This window comes from Pinus tabuliformis, chromosome 4_1 (assembly GCF_031772625.1).
Source record: "Pinus tabuliformis cultivar Carrire ecotype Pingquan chromosome 4_1, CPIR1, whole genome shotgun sequence".
NCBI classification, from domain to species: domain Eukaryota; kingdom Viridiplantae; phylum Streptophyta; class Pinopsida; order Pinales; family Pinaceae; genus Pinus; species Pinus tabuliformis.
The window spans coordinates 261,650,695-261,671,250 of NC_142303.1; the positions used below are offsets into that span (position 1 = coordinate 261,650,695).

General features: G+C 42.6%; 1 protein-coding gene across 2 annotated transcripts in view; it reads left to right on the top strand.

Annotated features, from left to right (window-relative positions):
• The first annotated feature begins 601 nt into the window (after window positions 1-601).
• LOC149175269 (sucrose synthase 3-like) overlaps window positions 602-20,556 on the top strand; it is a 37,113-nt gene continuing 17,158 nt past the window's right edge. The window contains exon 1 of one of the 2 annotated variants that reach the window (XM_089419574.1): window positions 602-995. In XM_089419574.1, the coding sequence (XP_089275700.1) occupies window positions 898-995 (98 nt within the window). In that variant the 5' untranslated portion in view covers window positions 602-897. The remainder of the gene's footprint in view (window positions 996-20,556) is intronic. The other variant, XM_089419575.1, reaches the window with a different exon arrangement.

Genomic DNA, 20,556 nt, shown 5'->3' on the forward strand with positions numbered 1-20,556 from the left:
TAATTTTAAAATCACTATCAAATTAATACACACAATTTTTAACCATTTTTTAATTTGAATAGCATATACCACCGCCACACAAATTCGACAACAAAGTACTTCATGGAAAATAACATGCACCCAACGAGATAACATTAAAAACGAACATATATTCTTGTGTCCATAAAAAACATTAAGCACTGGCGAATATACCGCATATATTCCCATTCTAACCCAATGAGGGGTCCAGAACCACTGTCTGGTTTCGATTAATTTGAATGACCTCACAAATCTAGTGGCGAGGCCACTGGCTTTAGCGAAGACATGTCAGTGAAAGCCCACTATCATCACGTTGCATTTATCCGAAGCCGCCAGCAATGAGATTGGACGAATCTGATCTTTATGAGGACCTTCTGCCTGGTTGGCTGAGCTGACAGGTGGAAGAAAAATGTCGATGAAATCCAGCAAAATGAATTGACTTGAGAAGAATACCACCCTTTAACGGAACCCACTTCTGATAGCATCTAGATTTCCTTCCCTGATTAGCCTAGTTTTTTGTGTTTTCTTATATTGTAACTTTTAATATAACGACAGTCTAAATTAATTTTCTTGGGTCAATATAAATCCCTGGCTCTTATCCTGTTTTATCACGCTTATGACTGATTTGTTTTCCTGCCTTTGCAATGTTGACGTTTGATTTTTCAGAGACGGTGTTATTAATTTGTCAAAGTCTCTAGAAGCTCTTTGTTTTTATGTGTGTCAAAAATTCCAGGTGTCTGTATTGCTATTCAAGTGTGTATATAATTGAACTCTGTTATCAGAGATAAATCAGAATTCTTGTAGGGTTAGTAATTGAGGGCAAATAGTACTTGAATATCTCTTTTAACTTGCTGTGTTGGCATCGATCCAAAGGCAAATATGGTTTCTGCAAGGTTGACTCGTTCTCTGAGTTCTCGAGAGCGTGTTGAGGACACGCTATCTGAGCACCGCAATGAACTAGTTGCTCTGTTTTCAAGGTATATCCTGTCTCTCTTCTCTGATGAATTATTTTATCAGAATGCCTATAGCCATAAGATATGTCTAAATGTTGAAGTATCTGTATTTACTATTTTTCGTGCATGAGTTTAAGTCCCGGAAGGGTTGGGGATTCTACATATAGTCTAGGTGCTTTGTTGGTTTTTGAGAATATGGTATGGATTGGATGCTGGGTTTGTGGGTGCTCAGTATTCCTTGTGGGTTTTGTAATTTTGGTTGGGCATTGCGAATTGCAGACTTGTGAGAGTGTGTTGCAGAATGTTGGGGGGTGAATTCTGTAAGGTTGCTGGGTGTGATGTGTTGAATTTGGTTTTAGAATTTTTGTCTGAAATGATCCTTATCCAGGAAAATGGTATGATCAGTTCACCTTGCTGACCTTGGTTGCATCCAGTTAAGATGACTATGCTCGGATTGCTCAGTAGTGTTTATTATGAACTTAGGCTTTCTGCAATTGCTAGGTGTAACCGGGACCTCAGGTTACCATGGTTGGTTCATTTTACTTATATAAGTTTTTAAAGAATCACCTCTTGGGTGGTAATTTTGCCTTCTTACATTCTCTACGATTCTTCATCAGTTATGCAAACATTTCTATATTTGCTAATTTGGAGGGTTCTCGGTACAACTAGCTCAGACTCATGAACCTGGATTTGTTATTCACCTGAAAGGCATCAATCCCAATCTTTGCTATCCACAACTTTTCCATAGTGTCATGAACTTTGATTTGCAATTGATCACCTTCCCTATCTTTCACAGTAAAACTCACTTATCCACAAAATTAGCTTCCAATTTGTAAGATCAGGCCATATTAATGATGAAATAATTAGGATGGGTTTCCACTTGTCAGGGTCTTTGTTTCAACTCTTTTTATTTTTGTGGATCTTTTACTATTACACTGTCTCACTGAGGCAAAATGTAGTGCTTGTCCAGCCATCAACACTTACATTGTTGCTAGGTATGATGATCTTTTTGTCTTCCATTGTGGGATTTGCATGAAGATTTCTTGAATTTCCATGATTGGGCAGACATGTGCTCTCCAGCCCAATATGGTAGAGATGTAATGTTTAACATTTTGACTTAGTCAAAATAAAACATAATTAAAAAAATATAATAAAAAAATAAAATTCTCCAGCCCATGGTTTTTTCCCATGGTATTTTTCTCTAATGTGACCTGTTTAAAGACTAATAATTAAACCATCATAGATCCGTCTTAAGTCTGTATCTACAAAACACCGAGAGGGATCAAATCCCTTTTCACTCTAAAAGAGGTTTGCACCTCAACAGAGAGAATTTGATCCCTCTCGGCACTTAGTAGATCTGGAGTTAAGATGGATCTAGGCTAGTACTTAGATAACCACATTTATATTCTTTTTTGTTCCTAAAAATGCCCCTGTTTCTTCCTTGATGGGGGCCTAGAATGTGGCATTACTTGTAAACTTCTCTATTTGGGCATCGGTGATGGATTGGCAATTGTCTAAAGGAATTTCTAAGGGACAAGCATGATATTGGCTTCGAAATGTACATTTTCCTTATCGCCTCCATGGTAAGAGATAGACTAATATGTCTGTTAATAAGTTTGGCGGATTAACCAGAATTTCATCCAAGGATGGCTTTTTCAAGTTTCAAAGTGCCATTCCCTGCAGATTTGTTTCTCTCGGCTGGGCAAACGTTCTTGACCTCCTGTCATAATTCAGACAGTTCATGTTGGAATGACGACGTTTGTGAGATGTGGGTGGTAACATGGTTCTCTACCACAGAATCTGAAGTGGGAAACATCTTCATTGATGACGCATTTTAATTACTTTATCAATGAAGTCTTCTAGGACTAATCAGGTCAAGTCATTTATAATTTTATATTCGGCTCAAGCTAGTTATCAATTTATGATTTTACCATTCAATTACATTGTCCAAGCTAGGGAGATCACTTTGAACTAGGATGCTGTCTATGTTCAGCATGCAAAAGAGTAAGATTGCAGCCTGCAGGTCAATAAGAAAACATATTCTTAAGATAAAATGAGGAAAAAAAGATTTGGGGCTTACATATGTTTTCTCAAGCCAAATAGAACTAAGTAGACATGTTCTGGGTAGCGTTTGGCCTGGTTCTTCCTTGGAACACATGACTTTTCATAACAATCAAAGGTGCTGATTTCAGATAAGAATGCATCTCTCGTTTTGGGTGCTAACATTGGGGTTTTAATTAGAAGTATTGAATTGTGTCCATCCATTACATATTCATTCTGTTTGCACATTAGATAACGATGAATATGTGGCAGGAACATATGTAAAATCTGACGAAGGTCATAATGGAAGCTAAGTAGCACTTAAATGCAAGTTTGAAAACCCATTAGGAGTAATTGGTCTATGGTCTAGCTCAATCAATTGTCATCAACGTTGCTGAGCACTTGACAAGTTTTGTGCTAACATGTCTTGGGTTTGAATCCCCTAGATGAGGTGCACTAGTATTTGTTAACAGGTTTATGAGGGATGCCATTCACGAATGTGGGGAAGCATCCCTTGGGTTTTGCAAGGTTTTACTTGGAAAAGGATGTTGGATATTTTAGAGTTTGTACAAGCATTTAAGCGCAGGAATAATGACACACAAATTTACAATAATACACAATATTTTTACGTGGTAAAACCATGACAATTTATCAGAGAAACATCTATGGGCAAGGCAAAGGATTTTTGTTATCAGGAGTAATTTTACATTCATGCTTATAGACAGCGTCCTCATCTCTTGAGATTCATAAATAAAGTAGACACCATTATAACAGTTTTGGTAACTATCATTTGGTTCATAAAATAACACCATTAGCTACATTTACATAGGTAAATTCAGTTTTTAACATTTTCTTTTAATAAAATTGTTGTCACGTTCTAACAATCTCCACCTTGACAACAATTTTCCTAATGTCTTGCCAAATACCTTTCATCACATCTTCTATAAGCCAAGAGAAGCCAGACACCGCCATAACTTCTCTGTCAACACTAGTTTTATAAATATGTCTACATAGTTTTCTTGAATGTGGACCTTTTTAATATCTACTCCACCTCTGTCGATAACCTGTCTTACAAAATGGTACTTTATATCAATACGTTTGGTCTTATTATGATAAGTTGGATTTGTAGCCAAATGTATAGCACTTTGACTATCACAGAATATTTTTACGCTATTCTGCATTTTTCCAAGTTCACCTAGAAGACCTTTCAATCAAGTTGCCTCTTTGCAAGCTTGTGAGAGAACAATGTACTCTACCTCTGTGGTGGATAAAGCAACTTTTTCTTGAAGCTTCAACATCCAACTAAGGGATCCCCTTGCAAGAGTAAAGACATATTTTGAAGTAGACCTCCTCTTATCCAAATCACCCGCAAAATTTGAATCAACATAGTTGCAGACATAATCATTACAACCATTAAAGGTGATGCAATAATCACTGGTGCCTCTAAGATACCGAAGCACCCATTTCACTACATGCCAATGTTCTTTTCTTGTATTTTCCATGTACCTGCTGACAACACCCATTGCATGTGAAATATCTTGTCTTGTACATACCATTGCATACATCCGACTTTCTATTGCATTGGCATAAGGCATACAGGACACGTAATCCTTTTCTTCCTCACTACTTGGACATAAACCTAAAGAAAGCTTGAAATGGGAAGCCAAAGGGATATTTATAGGTTTTACATTATTCATCCCAAATTTTACAAGTACTTTTTTAACAGTGCATTGTGAAAACTTGAGCTTACCATTTTCTTTGTCTCTGTGTATTTCAATGCCCAAGATTTGTTTTGTTGCTCCTAGATCCTTCATATCAAAGGTCCTAGCCATCTGAGCCTTCAACTTGTTGATCTCATCCATGCTTTTGCTTGCAACAAGCATGTCGTCAACATATAGCACTAAGATAATGCATATGCCATTCAAACTTTTGAAGTACATGGAATGGTCATACCACTTCTAGTATAATTTTGGCTCATCATGAAGGAGTCAAATTTCTTGGACCATTGCCTTGATGATTGCTTTTGACCATACAATGATTTCTTGAGCTTGCAAACTAATCTTCTTTTGTGATATTGCATAAAACCTTTTGGCTATTCCATATAATTTTCCTCGTCCAAATCTTCATGTAAGAAAGTTGTTTTAACATCTAATTGTTCTAACTTCAAATTAAGCAAAGCAACTAGTGCCAACACAATATGAACAGATACAAGCTTAACAATTGGCAAAATAATTTCATGGAAATATATACCTTCCATCTAAGTGTACCCTTTTGTGACCAGTCTAGTGGCTTTATACCTTTCAACATTACCATCAACTCATTTCTTCAATTTGTAAACCCATTTATATTCAACGATCTTTCTATATTTAGGAAGTTCTACTAGGTGCCACGTTTTGTTTTTCTCCAAGGCATCCATTTCTTCTTTCATCCTTTTCTTCCATTTGGCATTATTGATATTGTCTGCGACTTCTTAATAACAAGAAGGTTCTCCATTATTAGTAACCATAGCAGTAGATGAAACAAATTTGGTATACCTTTTAGGAGGTTTTCTCTCATGTGTAGATCTTCTTGGTGTTGGTTTTGGATTTTCCACATTTCCTAAATGCCTTCAACATCTTATCATGAAAAGCTTCTTCTTGCTTCCTTGTGTTTGTAGATGGTTCAGACTCAAATTGAATTTGTTGATTTGGTGCTTGTTCCTGTTTCAAAACATCTTCTACACTGTTTGATTTAGTAAGATAAGATTCATCAAATATCACATCTCTTTGGATGACAATTTTGTGGGTCGTAGGATCCCATAATCCATATCCCTTAGCAACACCATCATAACCAAAAAAGATGTATTTTTTTTGATCTGGGGTCTAATTTAGAATGTTGATTGTTAGAAATAAGATCGTAAGCTTCACAACCAAAATTTTTAAAATTTGAATAATCACATGGATGATTTGTCCAAATCTTTTTAGGGATTTTACAATTTATTGTGATTGATTGTGATCGATTAACAATATAACAAGCAATAGTGACTACTTCTGCCAAACCTCTTTAGGGATTTTACAATTTATTGTGACTGATTGTGATCAATTAACAAGATAACAAGCAATAGTGACTACTGACATTTTTGAGCCTGATCTTTGCTCTTTCTAAAAGAGTCATGTTCATTCATTTTACCACGCTATTTTGCTGAGGAGTATAAACTGTGGTTTTGTGTCTCATGATCCCAACCTTCTTGCAATATTTTTCAAACTCTAAACAAGTGAAATCACCTCCACTATTGGTTCTTAAACATTTGGTTGTTTTCCTGTTCTTCTTTTCAATCATTGCTCTAAATTGTTTAAATGTTGGGTTGTGTTATATTCTTTCCACGTAGTTAATAGGGGGTTTGAAGGGCACCCGTAACCCCACTTTATGGGGTCCGGGGCAGCGCCCCGGAAAATTTTGGTTTTGGACCATATGTTAGGTTGGGCGGACCCACCTATGGTTTTGTGCATGATTTTCGCACATGTTTTTTGGACGCGATGGTTTTCGGTCCATGGTATTGGATGCGATGGTTTGCGGTCCATGGTATTGGATGCTTCGGCATGTATAAATATGTATTGTAACATTGAAAGGAACATAATGAAAAATCAAGCTGGTAGTCCCGGTTTTGGGATCCAGGGAAAAATCTCTGTGCATATGTGTTTTATGGGTTATGCTCTCGCATTGTTTATTTTATTTGTTTAAGAATTCGTATGCAGGTAATTTCTGTACAGGGTTAAAACCTACATTAAACACGTCAACTTTTCTTTTCAAAACATAAACCCACACTTTTCTAGAGAAATCCTCTATAAATGTTGCAAAATACGACGTTCCATACGGTGATCCTCTGAAAGAAACTGTAGGGGATGGCCCCCAAATATCAAAATGAATATAATCAATAATTCCTTTACTTACATGACTGTCTGCTTTAATTTTTTGTTTACACTGTGTTCAAAATATACAATGTTTGCAGAAATTCAAATTTAGATATTTTAAATTTGGAAGTAACTTGTAGTTTATCAATAAATGTAGTCCTTTCTTGCTCATATGACCCAACTGCTGATGCCATAAATGAGTGGATCCAGTTGTTGCCTCAGATGCTACCGCTGCTTTGTTGATTTGAGTACTTGCATCCAACTTGTAGAGGTTTCCTGTCTTAGTAGCCTTTATGACCACTAAAGCGCCCTTGGACACTTTTAGTGCTCCACCTTGCCCTATAAACTTATGACCTCTGGAATCCAACACTCCCAAAGAAATTAAATTCTTATTTAGTTCAGACACATGTTTAACATTGGTTAATTTTCTTAAAATACCATCAAACATTTTGATTTGAAACTTCCTACTCCAAACAGTCTTACAGGAAATGTTATTTCCCATAAAAACAATTCCACCATCTACAACTTCATATGTTGAAAACATATTTTTATGTGGAAAAATATGATGAGAAGCGCTAGAATCTAACAACCAATTTTCATAGTATTTAGTAACATTACAAGAAGGCAATACTTATCAATCATACTTGAGCCTGATTCAAGTGGATTTGCCTACTTTTTGGAGTCATCCTTGAATTTTTGTCTTTTCCAACAATCCTTCTTGAGATGCTCGGTCTTGTTGAAGCACTGACATCTAAGTTTACTCTTTTTTCCTTCGGACTTTGATTTGGATGTACCTCTCAAATTTTCTCCTCTTTCATTGGATTGACCTCTAACCACCATTGCTTCTAGTGAGGAAGTTCCAATACTTGATTTCTTCCCCATCTCCTCAGACAACAACGCTCCAACAACAACATCAAATTCAAGAGTTTCAGTTGTACTAAAACTAACAGAGGTTATGAAATGATCCCACAATTCAGGCAATGAACACAACAGTGTAACTACCTTATCTTCACCGTTGATTTTAACATCCATACTATTCAACTAGAAAATAAGAGTATTAAACACATTCAAGTGATTTGCAATTTTTGTACATTCTTTCAATTTTATATTATATAGCTGCCTCTTCAAGTATATATGATTTGTCAAGGATTTCATCATATAAAGGCTTTCTAACTTGGTCCACCATCATGTTTTTGTTCCTTCTCCAATGATGTTAAACAAAACATCATCAGTTAGACATAACCGAATTGTATTGAGGGCTCTGGCATCCAGGTCCTCCCACTCTTCATCGATCATCATTGCAAGTTTGTTCCTCTTGCCACCTAACGCCTTATGCAACCCTTGTTGTACTAGCAGATCTTGAATTTTTTTTCCATGGTTCAAAATTTTTATTATTAAAATGAACCTTCGTAGAAATATTTTACTAGGGTTTTTTGCACAAAAAATAGGGTTTCTCTTTGCTTGAAGGTTTATTTTCTTCATAGAGTTTAACCAAAAATTTCATGGAATAAAGAAATATGTGCATGTAGTTGATTTTAGCTAGGAATTCTTTATTTGTAGCTTCTTAACTGGACATGGCTTCCACCACAACATCAACCTTCATGGACAATGGTTTGACTTGGCTTGTAACGTCTCGCAGGCGGCGTCTGCTACAGGTTTCTCCGATTGTTCTATTCCTACCACGCTTCTTTATGCGACCTCCTTCATTGATAGACTCAACCTAACTATATTGTAGCAAACTTCTAAAAAAATCTGCGCAAACTGTTTGTTAGGGTTCTTTCCTACAAAGTGCACACAAGTTTTCTTTGCGCGCGAGCCTCCGCCAAATACTAGTGGCCTTTGTGGGTTTGCAGACTGGACATAGTGGCTCTGCTCCCTATGGATTCTTTGACACGACCCTACTACCTCTGTGCGACCTTAACAACACCTTCATAGTGCTTCATAGTTGTTCTCTCTATGCGCAAAATCTCCTCTGCACACAATTCGTTTTGACTAGGGTTTTACAAACAATGAACAAGGATGTGCCAATCTGCTTGGTCTCTAACGGATGGAACCATAACAACAACTCTCCACTTTGCGCGAGATTTATACCTCAACTCTAGCTCTAATACCACTTGTTGGTATTTCAAAGTCTATACAAGCATTTAAGCACATGAATAATGACACACAAGTATACAATAGTACACAAGATTTTTATGTGGTGAAACCTTGGCAATTCATCAAGGAAACATCCATGGGCAACGTGAAGGATTTTTTTTATCAGGAGTAATTTTGCATTAAGGATTACACATAGCTTCCTCATCTCTCGAGATTCTTTAATGAAGTAGGCATTGATATGGTAGTTTTGGTAACTATCCTTTGGTTCGTAAACTGTTGTGAAGGGGTCCCCTGGGGTCATTTTTGGGGCTAAAAGCCTAAGTTTTGGGGCAGAAAGCCCAAATTTTGTATAACGAATGTAAAGTCTCCGCATTTTGTGGTCGCAGAGCGCGAAGGTGTAAAGAGTTGCTAAGGGTTTTGCGCCTTCTTTTGTATAAATCATGTTGGCTTTAGAGATCCACCCTTGGTCCGCGAACCATGGGATTGTATAAAAAGGGAGTCTTAGAAGAGTCTAAGACAGTTCAGTGAAGTTAAGTAGTAAGTTGATAGTGGGAGTCATTGACGAGTGGGTGAAGAGCTAAGAGCGAGAGTCTTAGCGTAGGAAAGAGGCTCTGTAGCTGAGTGTGCAGAGGCTTAGGTTAGAAGTCCGCAGTTGAGTGCGCGGACACCTGCAGTTGTGTGCGCAGGGCAGTTAGAGTCTGTACTGGAAATCTAGATCATCAATAAAGAGAAGTATTTTGAAATTACCGTGTATTTTACTTCTGTCAATTGCATGCGATTATGTTATGTTAAGCACTGGGTTTATGTTTTATTGCTAATTTGATGCGCGAATATATATGTTTTCCTCTGTTATAAGAACGCAAGTAGAGATATATGTTTACGTGAAGATAATCTTAATTGCATGGTAGAATTGGCGAACACTTAAGATAATTCGGGAAACTATACAGTAAAGTAGTTACAGAGGCACGTAAGTGCCTGAATCACTTGTTAGGGTTACGCGAAGGACGATCGCAGACCTCCGCTAAGGTTCTGAAAGATGAATAAAGAAGCACCTCAATAAGCCCTATTGATCTGCGTGAAGGCAGAGTGTAAGGTATAAAACCAACATCACAACCATCTCAGGGTGCAGAAACTTGGTTCCTGCATCCCCCCATACTACTTCGGGTGAGACTTCGGTCTGCGCTCCGCAGGCTGATGCCGAAAGGGCCAGTAGTGTAGGGATTTGCTTGGCTGACTAACACTGAACCTGGGTCAGGGCCCATCAAGCCAACAAATGGTTCCGTTGTCGGGACCGGGATTTGCATAATGAGATGTGTGATGTCGCATCATTGGAACCCAACTAAGAAAGAGATCAAAGACTGGTTGGATAGAAAGATCCACGAATTCGCGACACAGGAAAACATGAATCTGCAGTTGACGAAGGAACAATGGTTGGACAAATATCTGTACACATAGATACACAAAATCTTCTTTTGCTCCTTCCTAGTTGAATTATACGAGTGGATCACAATGTTGGTAGACGGCCAAGGTAGATGGAGGCTTGACGGCCCAATTGTTTGGACACTGGAGTTAGTATGGAGACTGAAGCTTCTGAAGATAAGATCGCGCACGCTGTCAATCATTGGCTCGATGGTATCATAGGGAGGTTTGTGACAGAGTTCGTGGTCGATACTTCAGTCGGTTACAGTGAAGCAGAGCGACACTTCTTCAAAGGGCTGCGAGGTAAGTATTTAAGGTCATTAAATACTTAGATTAAGATTCTATTGTGTGAAAAGTGGGTTATGCAGTTACCTTGATGTTTGGAGCTACATGAAGTGGAATAACTTTCAGGGACGGAGTCAGAAGAGGCCCTAAATATAGCCTGCTGATTGAACCCCCTCTGAGTGATGACGAGGAAGCAACACAAGCTTCTTCGCAGAGCGTTATTCACTTGATAAAACAAGGGTTCTCGCGAGTACCTCAACCACCCACCCCACTTCCATCTTCACCTCCACTGCTTACACCCTCGCCCACACCACCGCCACCACTGCTTACACCCTTGCCCACACTACCGCCATCACCACTTACATCCTCGCCCACACCACCGTTCAATATGGCGAACTCAATAAAGCTACCTGTGTTCAGAGGCCTGGGGAATGAAGATCCAGACCAATTTTGGCTCGTCGCGAACGTTGTATGGGAAGTTCAGGGTATCACGGATGATCAAATGAAGAAAGCTACACTGGTTAGTGCTTTGCAAGACCGCGCATTGACATGGTACATTAAGTACTGCACTAATAACCTGACGTCCGGGTTGGCAGATATCCAGACTGCGCTGAATAAGGAATTCAGTAGACCTAAGTGTGAAGCGCAATCCATTATGGGATTCAAAGAGATTATGATTAAGCCTCGAGAGACACCCTGGGAGTTGGATCAAAGATTGAAGTGCAAGATTCGCGAAGCTAGCATGAATCTGACAGATGGGCAGCACCGCAAATGGTTTGTGGCTGCGCTCTTGCCTCATCTAAGGGTTGCGCTGTCACAACAGAAGATTGGGACTCAGGCAAAAGCTTTGGAAATTGGAAAGAGATTGCATGAAATGCCGATGCCAGATGCTAATCTAGGGGTTCAACATATTCATGCATAGTTGTAGAACCTTTGCCTGGAGATGTAGAGCCAAAAGAATGATAGGACAGTTCGGCCTGAGGTATGCGAAGAAGTCTGGTGCCTGAAATGCAAAGGTCAGGGGCATGACAAGGATCACTGTCCAGTCTTTGCAAATTATGTCGCAGCAGGGGGACCAATGCCTCTTAGACCGGAGGCTGCAGCGTGGCCAAGTATAGGGCCCGTGCTATGGTGTGCTATCTGCCAGGTAGCTGGGAAACATGTGACAGGCAATTGCCATTTGCTGCAGAAATTCGTACAGACACCACAACGACTCTTCTGCAATTTATGTCAATCAGTGGGTCATGACGAGTGCAATTGTAGTAGTTACGAATTAATGATGGACAGGTTACCTGCATATAGGGTGCAGGCAGGAACGTGGCCTCTGGACCAAGGCACTGGAGGAGCGTGAGGTGAGTATCAGGGGCACGGACGAGGTCGAGGTGGAGGACCTGGTAGAGGTCGAGGGTAGCGTATTTGTTACAACTGTGGGGGAACAGGACACTACGCGAGAATTGCCCGAATCTGACACATCTTTCATGCGGCTGTTGTACTCAGTTTGACCATGCAACAGAGGATTGCCCTATATTGTTGGCTAAGATTTGCGAGAAGGGGGCGCAACCGACTTAGAACCTTCAGATGATGAGGGTTGAGCCTCGCGAGGAATACCCTAAGGTAAACATTATGTTGAGAAGTGGAACGACGACTAGTGAGGATAAGGAGAAGCAGCCTGTAGAAGGTGAGTGGGTCCGCAAAGCACTAGAAAGGGAGACCGGGTTTGATATGGAACGCGCAAAAGAAAACATTCATGGAAGCAAAGAAAAGTTTCGCTGAGGCCTCTACCTCAGGAAGTCAAGAGAAGCCGACGGAAGAAATGGACCTGTCCATGATTACCACGTTCTTAGAGACCTGCATGAAACTGCTACGGGATAGCAAGGCGGTGAAGGGACTGTAGCAACTGATCAATAGGTGTGCTGGCAGGGAAACCGGTACGGATGAACCGCACTTAGTCAGAAAGCTTGGTAAGCATAAGACAAGGACTGGACGTGAGATGAGACTCACTGTGCAAATAGGGGAATACGAAATGGACCAAGTTATCTTGGATCTAGGTTCCGACGCGAATGTTCTGCCTAAACAGATGTGGGAGCGAATGGGGAGACCTGCACTGCAGTGGTCTCCAATTCAGTTAAGAATGGCAAATCAACAAAAGATCATCCCTATGGGGAGATTGCAGGGAGTAATAGTGGATATTGAAGGCGTGAGCGCGTTGGCTGATTTTGAAGTGATAGAGATTGTGGATGACAATAATCCCTATCTCGCGCTTCTAGGGATCGATTGGGCCACTGACATGAATGGGGTGATCAATCTGAAGAAGCGAAAGATGATATTTGAGAAGAAATCGCTCCGCGTAGTGGTGCCACTGGACCCTGCAGAAGGACTGTGCTATAATGAGCCGGTCTGCGATTATGAAAGATTTAGACCAGATCTACAAGATAATGGCGCGTGATTAGGATTGAGTAAATCCGACAGCAGATGGACGTATTGCATGGGACCGCGAGAGCTCCTGCACACTAGATTCAGACGAAGAACTGGAGCACTGGTAGAATCGATTGCATGAAGTATCTACGCTGCGCTGTAATGTGATGACCCTTTGAAGATTAGGGACTATTGGGATGATGCGACAGTAGATAAGGTCGCCGAACTACTCCGCGAATATCAGGATTTGTTCCCCACGAAGTTTTCTGATTTGAAAGGAATAATAGGAGATCTGGGTGTCATGAAGATCACCCTAAAACCGGACGCGAAACTTGTGAAACAAAGACCTTATCGCCTCAATCCAAAGTATAAGGAAAGGGTTTGCGTTGAGTTAGATAAGATGCTCGTGGCAGGTATCATTGAACCGGTCGAAGAATCTGATTGGGTGAGCCCAATAGTAGTTCAGGAAAAGAAGCAGAAGGAAGAAATAAGGATATGCGTAGATCTCTGGAAATTGAACGATTCCTGCGTACATGATCCCTTCCCAACTCCGTTCATCGATGAGGTCCTAGATAATGTTGGCGGCCAAGAAGCGTATTCGTTCACTGACGGGTTCTTTGGGTAACATCAGATCATGATCGTGCCGGAGGATAGAAGTAAGACGACCTTCGCCACTGAATGGGGATGCTTCTAGTATACGATGATGCCTTTTGGGCTGAAGAACGTGCCGACGATATTTTCGCACGTAGTCAACGTGGTGTTCAATGATTTCATTCATAAATTTCTAGAAGTTTACTTTGACGATTGGACAGTGTTTGGGCTGGTAAAGCGCCATGTGGCAAGTCTGCGTTTGATGTTAGATACATGCCGAAGGTACCAAATTGCGCTCAATTTGAAGAAATGTTTGTTTTGTGTCCCTTTTGGGATCTTGCTGGGCCATGTGGTATGCAAACAAGGCTTGATGGTAGACCCAGCAAAGATCACGGTCATAATCAATTTGGAGGCACCAAGCAGTGTGAAATAGCTGCGCGCAACGCTGGGGCATACGAGATACTATAGGAAATTCATTAAGAGCTATGCCCAGATCATCGCACCAATGGAGAAACTATTAAAGAAGGATGTTACGTTTTGTTGGAATGAAGAGTGCCAGAAGAGCTTGGATGTGCTAAAGGAAAAAATTGTCACCGCGCCGATCCTAGTTTTCCCGGATTGGAAAAAGGAGTTTCATGTGCATGTGGACGCGTCATGTATTGCGTTGGGAGTAGTACTGACACAGGCTGGTGAGGGGGACTTGGATCATCCTATAGTGTTCACAAGTAGGAAGTTGTCCAAAGCGGAGAAAAATTATTCCACGACAGAGCGCGAAGGATTAGCTATGGTGTAAGCGCTCCAGAAGTTCAGGCACTATTTGTTAGGCGGACACTTTAAGATGTATACAGACCATTTCGCGTTGAAATACCTGGTCAACTAGCCTTTGTTGGGGGAAAGATATGTAGATGGCTGTTGTTGTTCCAGGAGTATGATTTTGAAGTTATTGTGAAACCAGGACGCTTGAATGCTGGACCGGATCATTTGTCGCGCATTGAAACAGGGGAGGAGCCTACTAATATGGAGGAAGGGCTACTTGACGCGCAACTCTTTGCAGTGCGTGTCGCGGACAATCATTTTGAAGATATTATCCACTTCTTGGCGACAGGAACGACTTCGGAAGGTTATACAAGTCAATAGAAGAAGGAACTGGTAGTGCCCGCGACAGATTTTTCTTTCATTGCAGGACACTTATACAAAATGGGATCATATGAAGTATTGTGACGCTATGTGCCAGAGTTTGAATGAAATAGCATCCTCGTTGAGGCACATAGCGGAGCTGCAGGAGGTCATTATGCGGGTAAAGCAACAGTGTAGGAGATTCTACGTGCTGGGTTGTGGCGGCCGACGTTGCATAAGGATGCAAAAGTGTATTGTAGGGCATGCGATGCATGCCAAAGGATTGATAGACCCTCGCGCAGGGATGAGCTGCCGTTGAATTAGCAGATATCCTTACAACCCTTCAAGAAGTGGGCGATTGACTTTGTAGGACCAATTCAGCGTCCAGGAAAGAAGACGGGTGCGCGATATAATATCACTGCGACTGAGTACTTAACCAGATGGGCGGAGGCACAATCGGTGAAGGACTGTACAGGCGCAACATCAACAAAGTTTATTTTTGAGTATGTGTTGACAAGGTTTGGGTGTCCAAAGATTTTGATGAGCGATTGTGGTACGCATTTTTTTAATGAAATGATCAGCGCGTTGACAGAGGAATTTCAGGTGTACCATCAGAAAAGTATGCCTTATCATCCGTAGGCTAATGGGATGGTGGAAGCGTTCAATAAAATATTGGAGGGCACGCTGACAAAGGTTTGCAATGCTCAGAGAAATGACTGGGATGTGCGTGTACTCACGGTGCTATGGGCTTACAGAACGACTTATAAGAAGCTGACTGGACAAACGCCTTTCAGGCTGGTTTATGGCGTAGAGGCTGTGATGCCGATGGAATACATTGTACCTAGTCTGCGCATAGCAGTATTCACGGGAATGGCAGATCGTGGAGTCTTGGAGGAGAAGCTTGCGTAGCTAACGGAGCTCGAGGAGGATAGATTTCTAGCTGGATTTCATCAACAGGTTCAAAAGGAGCGCAAAAAGGCATGGCACGATCGGCACATCAAACTGCGCACCTTCAAGGTAAATGATTTAGTTCTATTATATGACAACAAGTTTGACAAATTTCCAAGGAAATTTCGGATGTATTCGTTGGGGCCCTATGTCATCAAGGAGATTACCGATGGTGGAGCAGTTCAGTTGGTAAAATTGAATGGAGAACCATTCCCAGGGCAGGTGAATGGCAGCCAATTGAAGCCATACACTGGCAATCCGACTAGATGACTACATGATGGAAGCACAGTCTTAGTGCTCTAGGCAGCTGAAAGGAGGCGTGGGACTATAAACTACATTGCCTGGGTTGGGGAGCTGCGCGATTGGCGAACTGCGCGGAACGAAGGAATGTCATAGTGTCCGCAGAATTGCGCAGAGAACTACGCTATTGAGGAAGAAACTGCGCAGGGCAGCCAGAAAGTGATCGTTATAGTCATTGTTCATGATTTGACGGTGACAGAATAGCTAAATGGAGCGGGGGGTGGCATTTAAGTCGGAATTTAAGGGCAAGATCTGTGAAAATCTGCTGCTAATCCAACATTTATGAACGAATTGTGGGGGGAACGGTTGGATTTGAATTCGAAAATGCCTATAAATTACAAGTGGTAGCCCAACGAAAAACAATTGGCATTTTGAGAATTAAGGTATTAAGCTCTCAAGCGCATATGAACCCTGAGATCTTCGAAGCCCTGATAGCGAGGTCAGTGTTTGAGAAATTGCCAACGGAGACGCAGGAGTTGTTGTCTAGCATCATGTTGGCGCCCGCAGAAAACGTGAGTGTAGGAGAAGCAATGGCAGCTGAAGGAACTGCCCCAGAGGTAGTAATGGCCGCTGAGGGAGCTGCCTTGGAAGTTGAAAGCGTCGAAATACCGGTAGAGGTGCCTAAATCATCGAGGACACACAGGCCAAGGCCTACGCTGACCAAGGAGGGTCCAAAATCAAAGAAAGATAAGCAGAAAGTGCAGTGACCGGTGCGCGCATCACCCAGAAAGCACCCACAGATGGAAAAACCCACCGCGCAGGAGAAGGGCAAGGTGATTGACCTAGAGCCTGAAGTCAATCTTGAAGAACTCCATGTGGGTGCGGACGACATTGATATGGGTTAGAGGACGTTGATGTGGAGGGGTCGACCCCATTTCTAAACTGCCCGAGTATATTCCTTCGCGCAGAGGCAAGACAAAAGTTCGAAAGGATATTGATGAAAGTAAGGTCACACTGCACACACCCTTACTACCGGACCAAATCGTCTTTGAAGGATCGCGCCTGGGGCGCGTCCCCCTCCTAAAATTGGAGGATTGGGATTTGGCTGACATGGAGCGCTTCCCCCATTTAGCAACAGACCAACTCATGCACCGTGTCTTTTACAAAACCTCTAGAGTGACCACCTTGGTGCCGAGGAGGTGGCTGAAAGGCATGGGCAAGGCAGGCCTGCTAAACTTGTTATGGGTGCCGCATTACAACTGCGCGCCCATCACCATGTTAGTGATCAAGCAGCTGCTGTGCTTGGTGCATGATGGGTGTTTGTGGCTAGAAGAATTGATACCCATCATTGACATGCTGATCCATAGGATCACTTGGCTGCCGCACTCGGGAGAAAATCCGGCCATGGCATTTGGCGAAAAGATAGGCGAGTGCGACCTCGCTAAAGCAATGAAGGACAAATTCAAACTCACTAAGAAGTCGCGCGGCTACGCCATCACAAGTATAATTGACCTCGCGGTCAAAGTAGCAACGCAAATCTTGGCAGGAAAGATTATGCGGAAGTGTCGTGCAGACAAAGTGCCGACACCAGTAGTAGCCTTAGCGGCCTAGTGCGCGGAGGGCATACAGTTTAACTGGGCGTGCTACCTCTGCGGTGAGTTCCTCGCGAACTGCAGAGAGGCACAGGATCACAACAAAACATTCCACTATGCATGGCTGCTGCTGTCCATAGTGCTGGTTGCGTGGGAGTTACCAGAGGATAGCTAGTTTCCTCTGGTCACACCCGACCTATCGGAAGCAACGAAGTTTGCTTCGCTATGGGCTACGAAGGACCCTCAACAGGTCAAGGACAACAAGATCTTTTGGATCTTGATGGAGATGCGTATCCATATGGCCATTAACCGCAAACTGCGGCTGTCGCCAATTGTTTTTAGCTGCAAGAGTATGTGGAGTTCAGGGCCGACTTCCACCATGTCTCGATACGTGTGCGAAAGGATCAGGATCCGGAGAAGAAATGGTATGACCTTCCATACATGGCCACAAATGATGCGATTGCAGTGGTCCTCGACCGCTGGCCGACAGATTGGCGCACTGCCTCGGACTTGACAGCTGGGTCTAGTAAGTCCACAGTGCAGCGAAAGAAGGAAGAGGCCAAGCAAAAAATGGAACAACTAGCAGAAAAAAGGAAGAAGGAGATGGAGGACAAAGCCAGGGCAGGGCGCGCGGTTGAAAAACAGACAGAGGAAGAAGAGGAGCGCGACTCGGACAGGAGTCAGAAGTCGCCTTCCCCGGAAACAAAAGAGGAGGAACAACAGACAGGGTAGGGAGGAGCGGACCCGAAGACTACTCCATTCCGGGTCAAGCGCAACAGAGATCCAGAGAAGGTGGGGCTGCGAAAGAAGTCTAAGGCCAACGAGACTTCTCTTGACCCAATCACCTTGATAGAAGGTGATCTGTATGACATTGGTGATACGGTGAGGGATGCCACTGCGGAACTGCTACAACAGTTCGAGCTACAGCAGAAGCAAGCCTTGGTTGCCATTCAGACGAGTCTGCACGAGCTGCAGATCTAGGCATCGCCGGTACAGACCAGCGTGGGGCGAGTAGCATGGTGTCAACTAGTTTGGCGCTCGACACCTCAGAAGCAGCAGGGATGGTGTGCACATTGGATCCACGGGAAATAGTGCTGCCAGAGGGAACGCTAACCACAGGGACCGAAGTTGACAGGCCCGCTGTCAGCACCCTTAAAGGAGTTGGGCTCAATTTGGTCGCGCTTCCTAGTGAGGCGCTTCACATTTTGCAGGATGGCGTGATCGCGGAACTTCGGGCCTGCGAATAGCGCGTTGCAAGTAATTAGTGAGAAGAAAGTCAACAACGCTCAGATGGATGTACAAAGAGATTCCGCTATTGACCTCGTCAAAGCCATCACAGACAAAAATGAGCGCACAGCCAAGGTAGTGGCTGAGGCATGCAGGTCTGTCCCAGAGTTGGACATTCTCGATGATGAGCCAGTGGATGTGCGGGTTCGGAAGTTCGCTGCCGGAGTGCGCGACGCATGGACAGAGTTGGCAAAGGTTTAGTTTGACCTGAAACTCAAAATTGCAGAACTGCAGTTGAAGGCCCAACCTTCGATTCCGCTAGAAGTCAGAGAGTAGCGCGAGACAACTGTGAAAGACGTCATGGTAGCAGTGGATAGAGCAGTAAAGGATTGCATTGCGCTCTTCAAGCAGTCACTCGAAGTAGTCACTAGCCTGCAAGAGGACCCCAATGTATAGAGGCTGGAAACGGAGGCGCGGGAGCTGCATCAACGATATGACGAAGTTAAAGCGATGACGTGCATTGTCGTCATCACACAAAGGCTAGCAAAGTTGCAGGAGGCAATGGTGCTAAAAGAGTAGGGGGACGCAACTTAGCACAAGGAAGCAGTGTTGAAGGCTTGCTTGAAGCCTTGGCTGGACGAGGAATATTTGATCATGGCCACTATTGAAGGCAAGCTGGCTAGTCTGCAGGAGACTCAGCAGAAGATACAGTCAGATAGTGCAGGGCCAGCGACGGAGCAGTTGGTCGAGGAGATGAAGCAGGCGGCAACTCAGTGCACCGCTGAAGTCGCAATGGTACAAGTGGAGCTGGGAGGTCTTCGCGATAAGATCTCCGCGCCAGGCGAGTGACTCGAGGGCGAGTCACCATGTTTGTGTTGGGGGCCTGTTTGGAACGGGTCCCCTATGGTCATTTTTGGGGCTAAAAGCCTAAGTTTTGGGGTAGAAAGCCCAAATTCTGTATAAAGAATGTAAAGTCTCTGCATTTTGTGGTCGTAGAGCACGAAGGTGTAAAGAGTTGCTAAGGGTTTTCTGCCCTTCTTTTGTATAAGTCATGTCGGCTTTAGAGATCCAACCTTGGTCTGCGGACCATGGGATTGTATAAAAAGGGAGTCTTAGAAGAGTTTAAGATAGTTTAATGAAGTTAAGTAGTAAGTTGATAGTGGGAGTCATTGATGAGTCGGTGAAGAGCTAAGAGCGAGAGTCTTAGTGTAGGAAAGAGGCTCTGTAGCTGAGTGCGCAGAGGCCTAGGGTAGAAGTCTGCAGCTGAGTGCGCGGACCCTTGCAGTTGTGTGCACAGGGCAGTTAGAGTCTGTACTGGAAATCTGGATCATCAATAAAGAGAAGTATTTTGAAATTACTGTGTATTTTACTTCTGTCAATTACATGCGATTATGTTATGTTAAGCACTGGGTTTATGTTTTATTGCTAATTTGATGTGTGAATATATATGTTTTCCTCTGTTATAAGAACGCAAGTAGAGATATATGTTTACGCGATGATAATCTTAATTGCATGGTAGAATTGGTGAACACTTACGATAATTCAGGAAATTATATAGTAAAGTAGTTACAGAGGCGCGTAAGTGCCTGAATCACTTGTTAGGGTTACGTGAAGGATGATCGCAGACCTTCGCGGAGGTTCTGAAAGATGAATAAAGAAGAACCTCAATAAGCCCTAAAGGCTTATCGATTTGCACGAAGGCAGAGTGTAAGGTATAAAACTGAG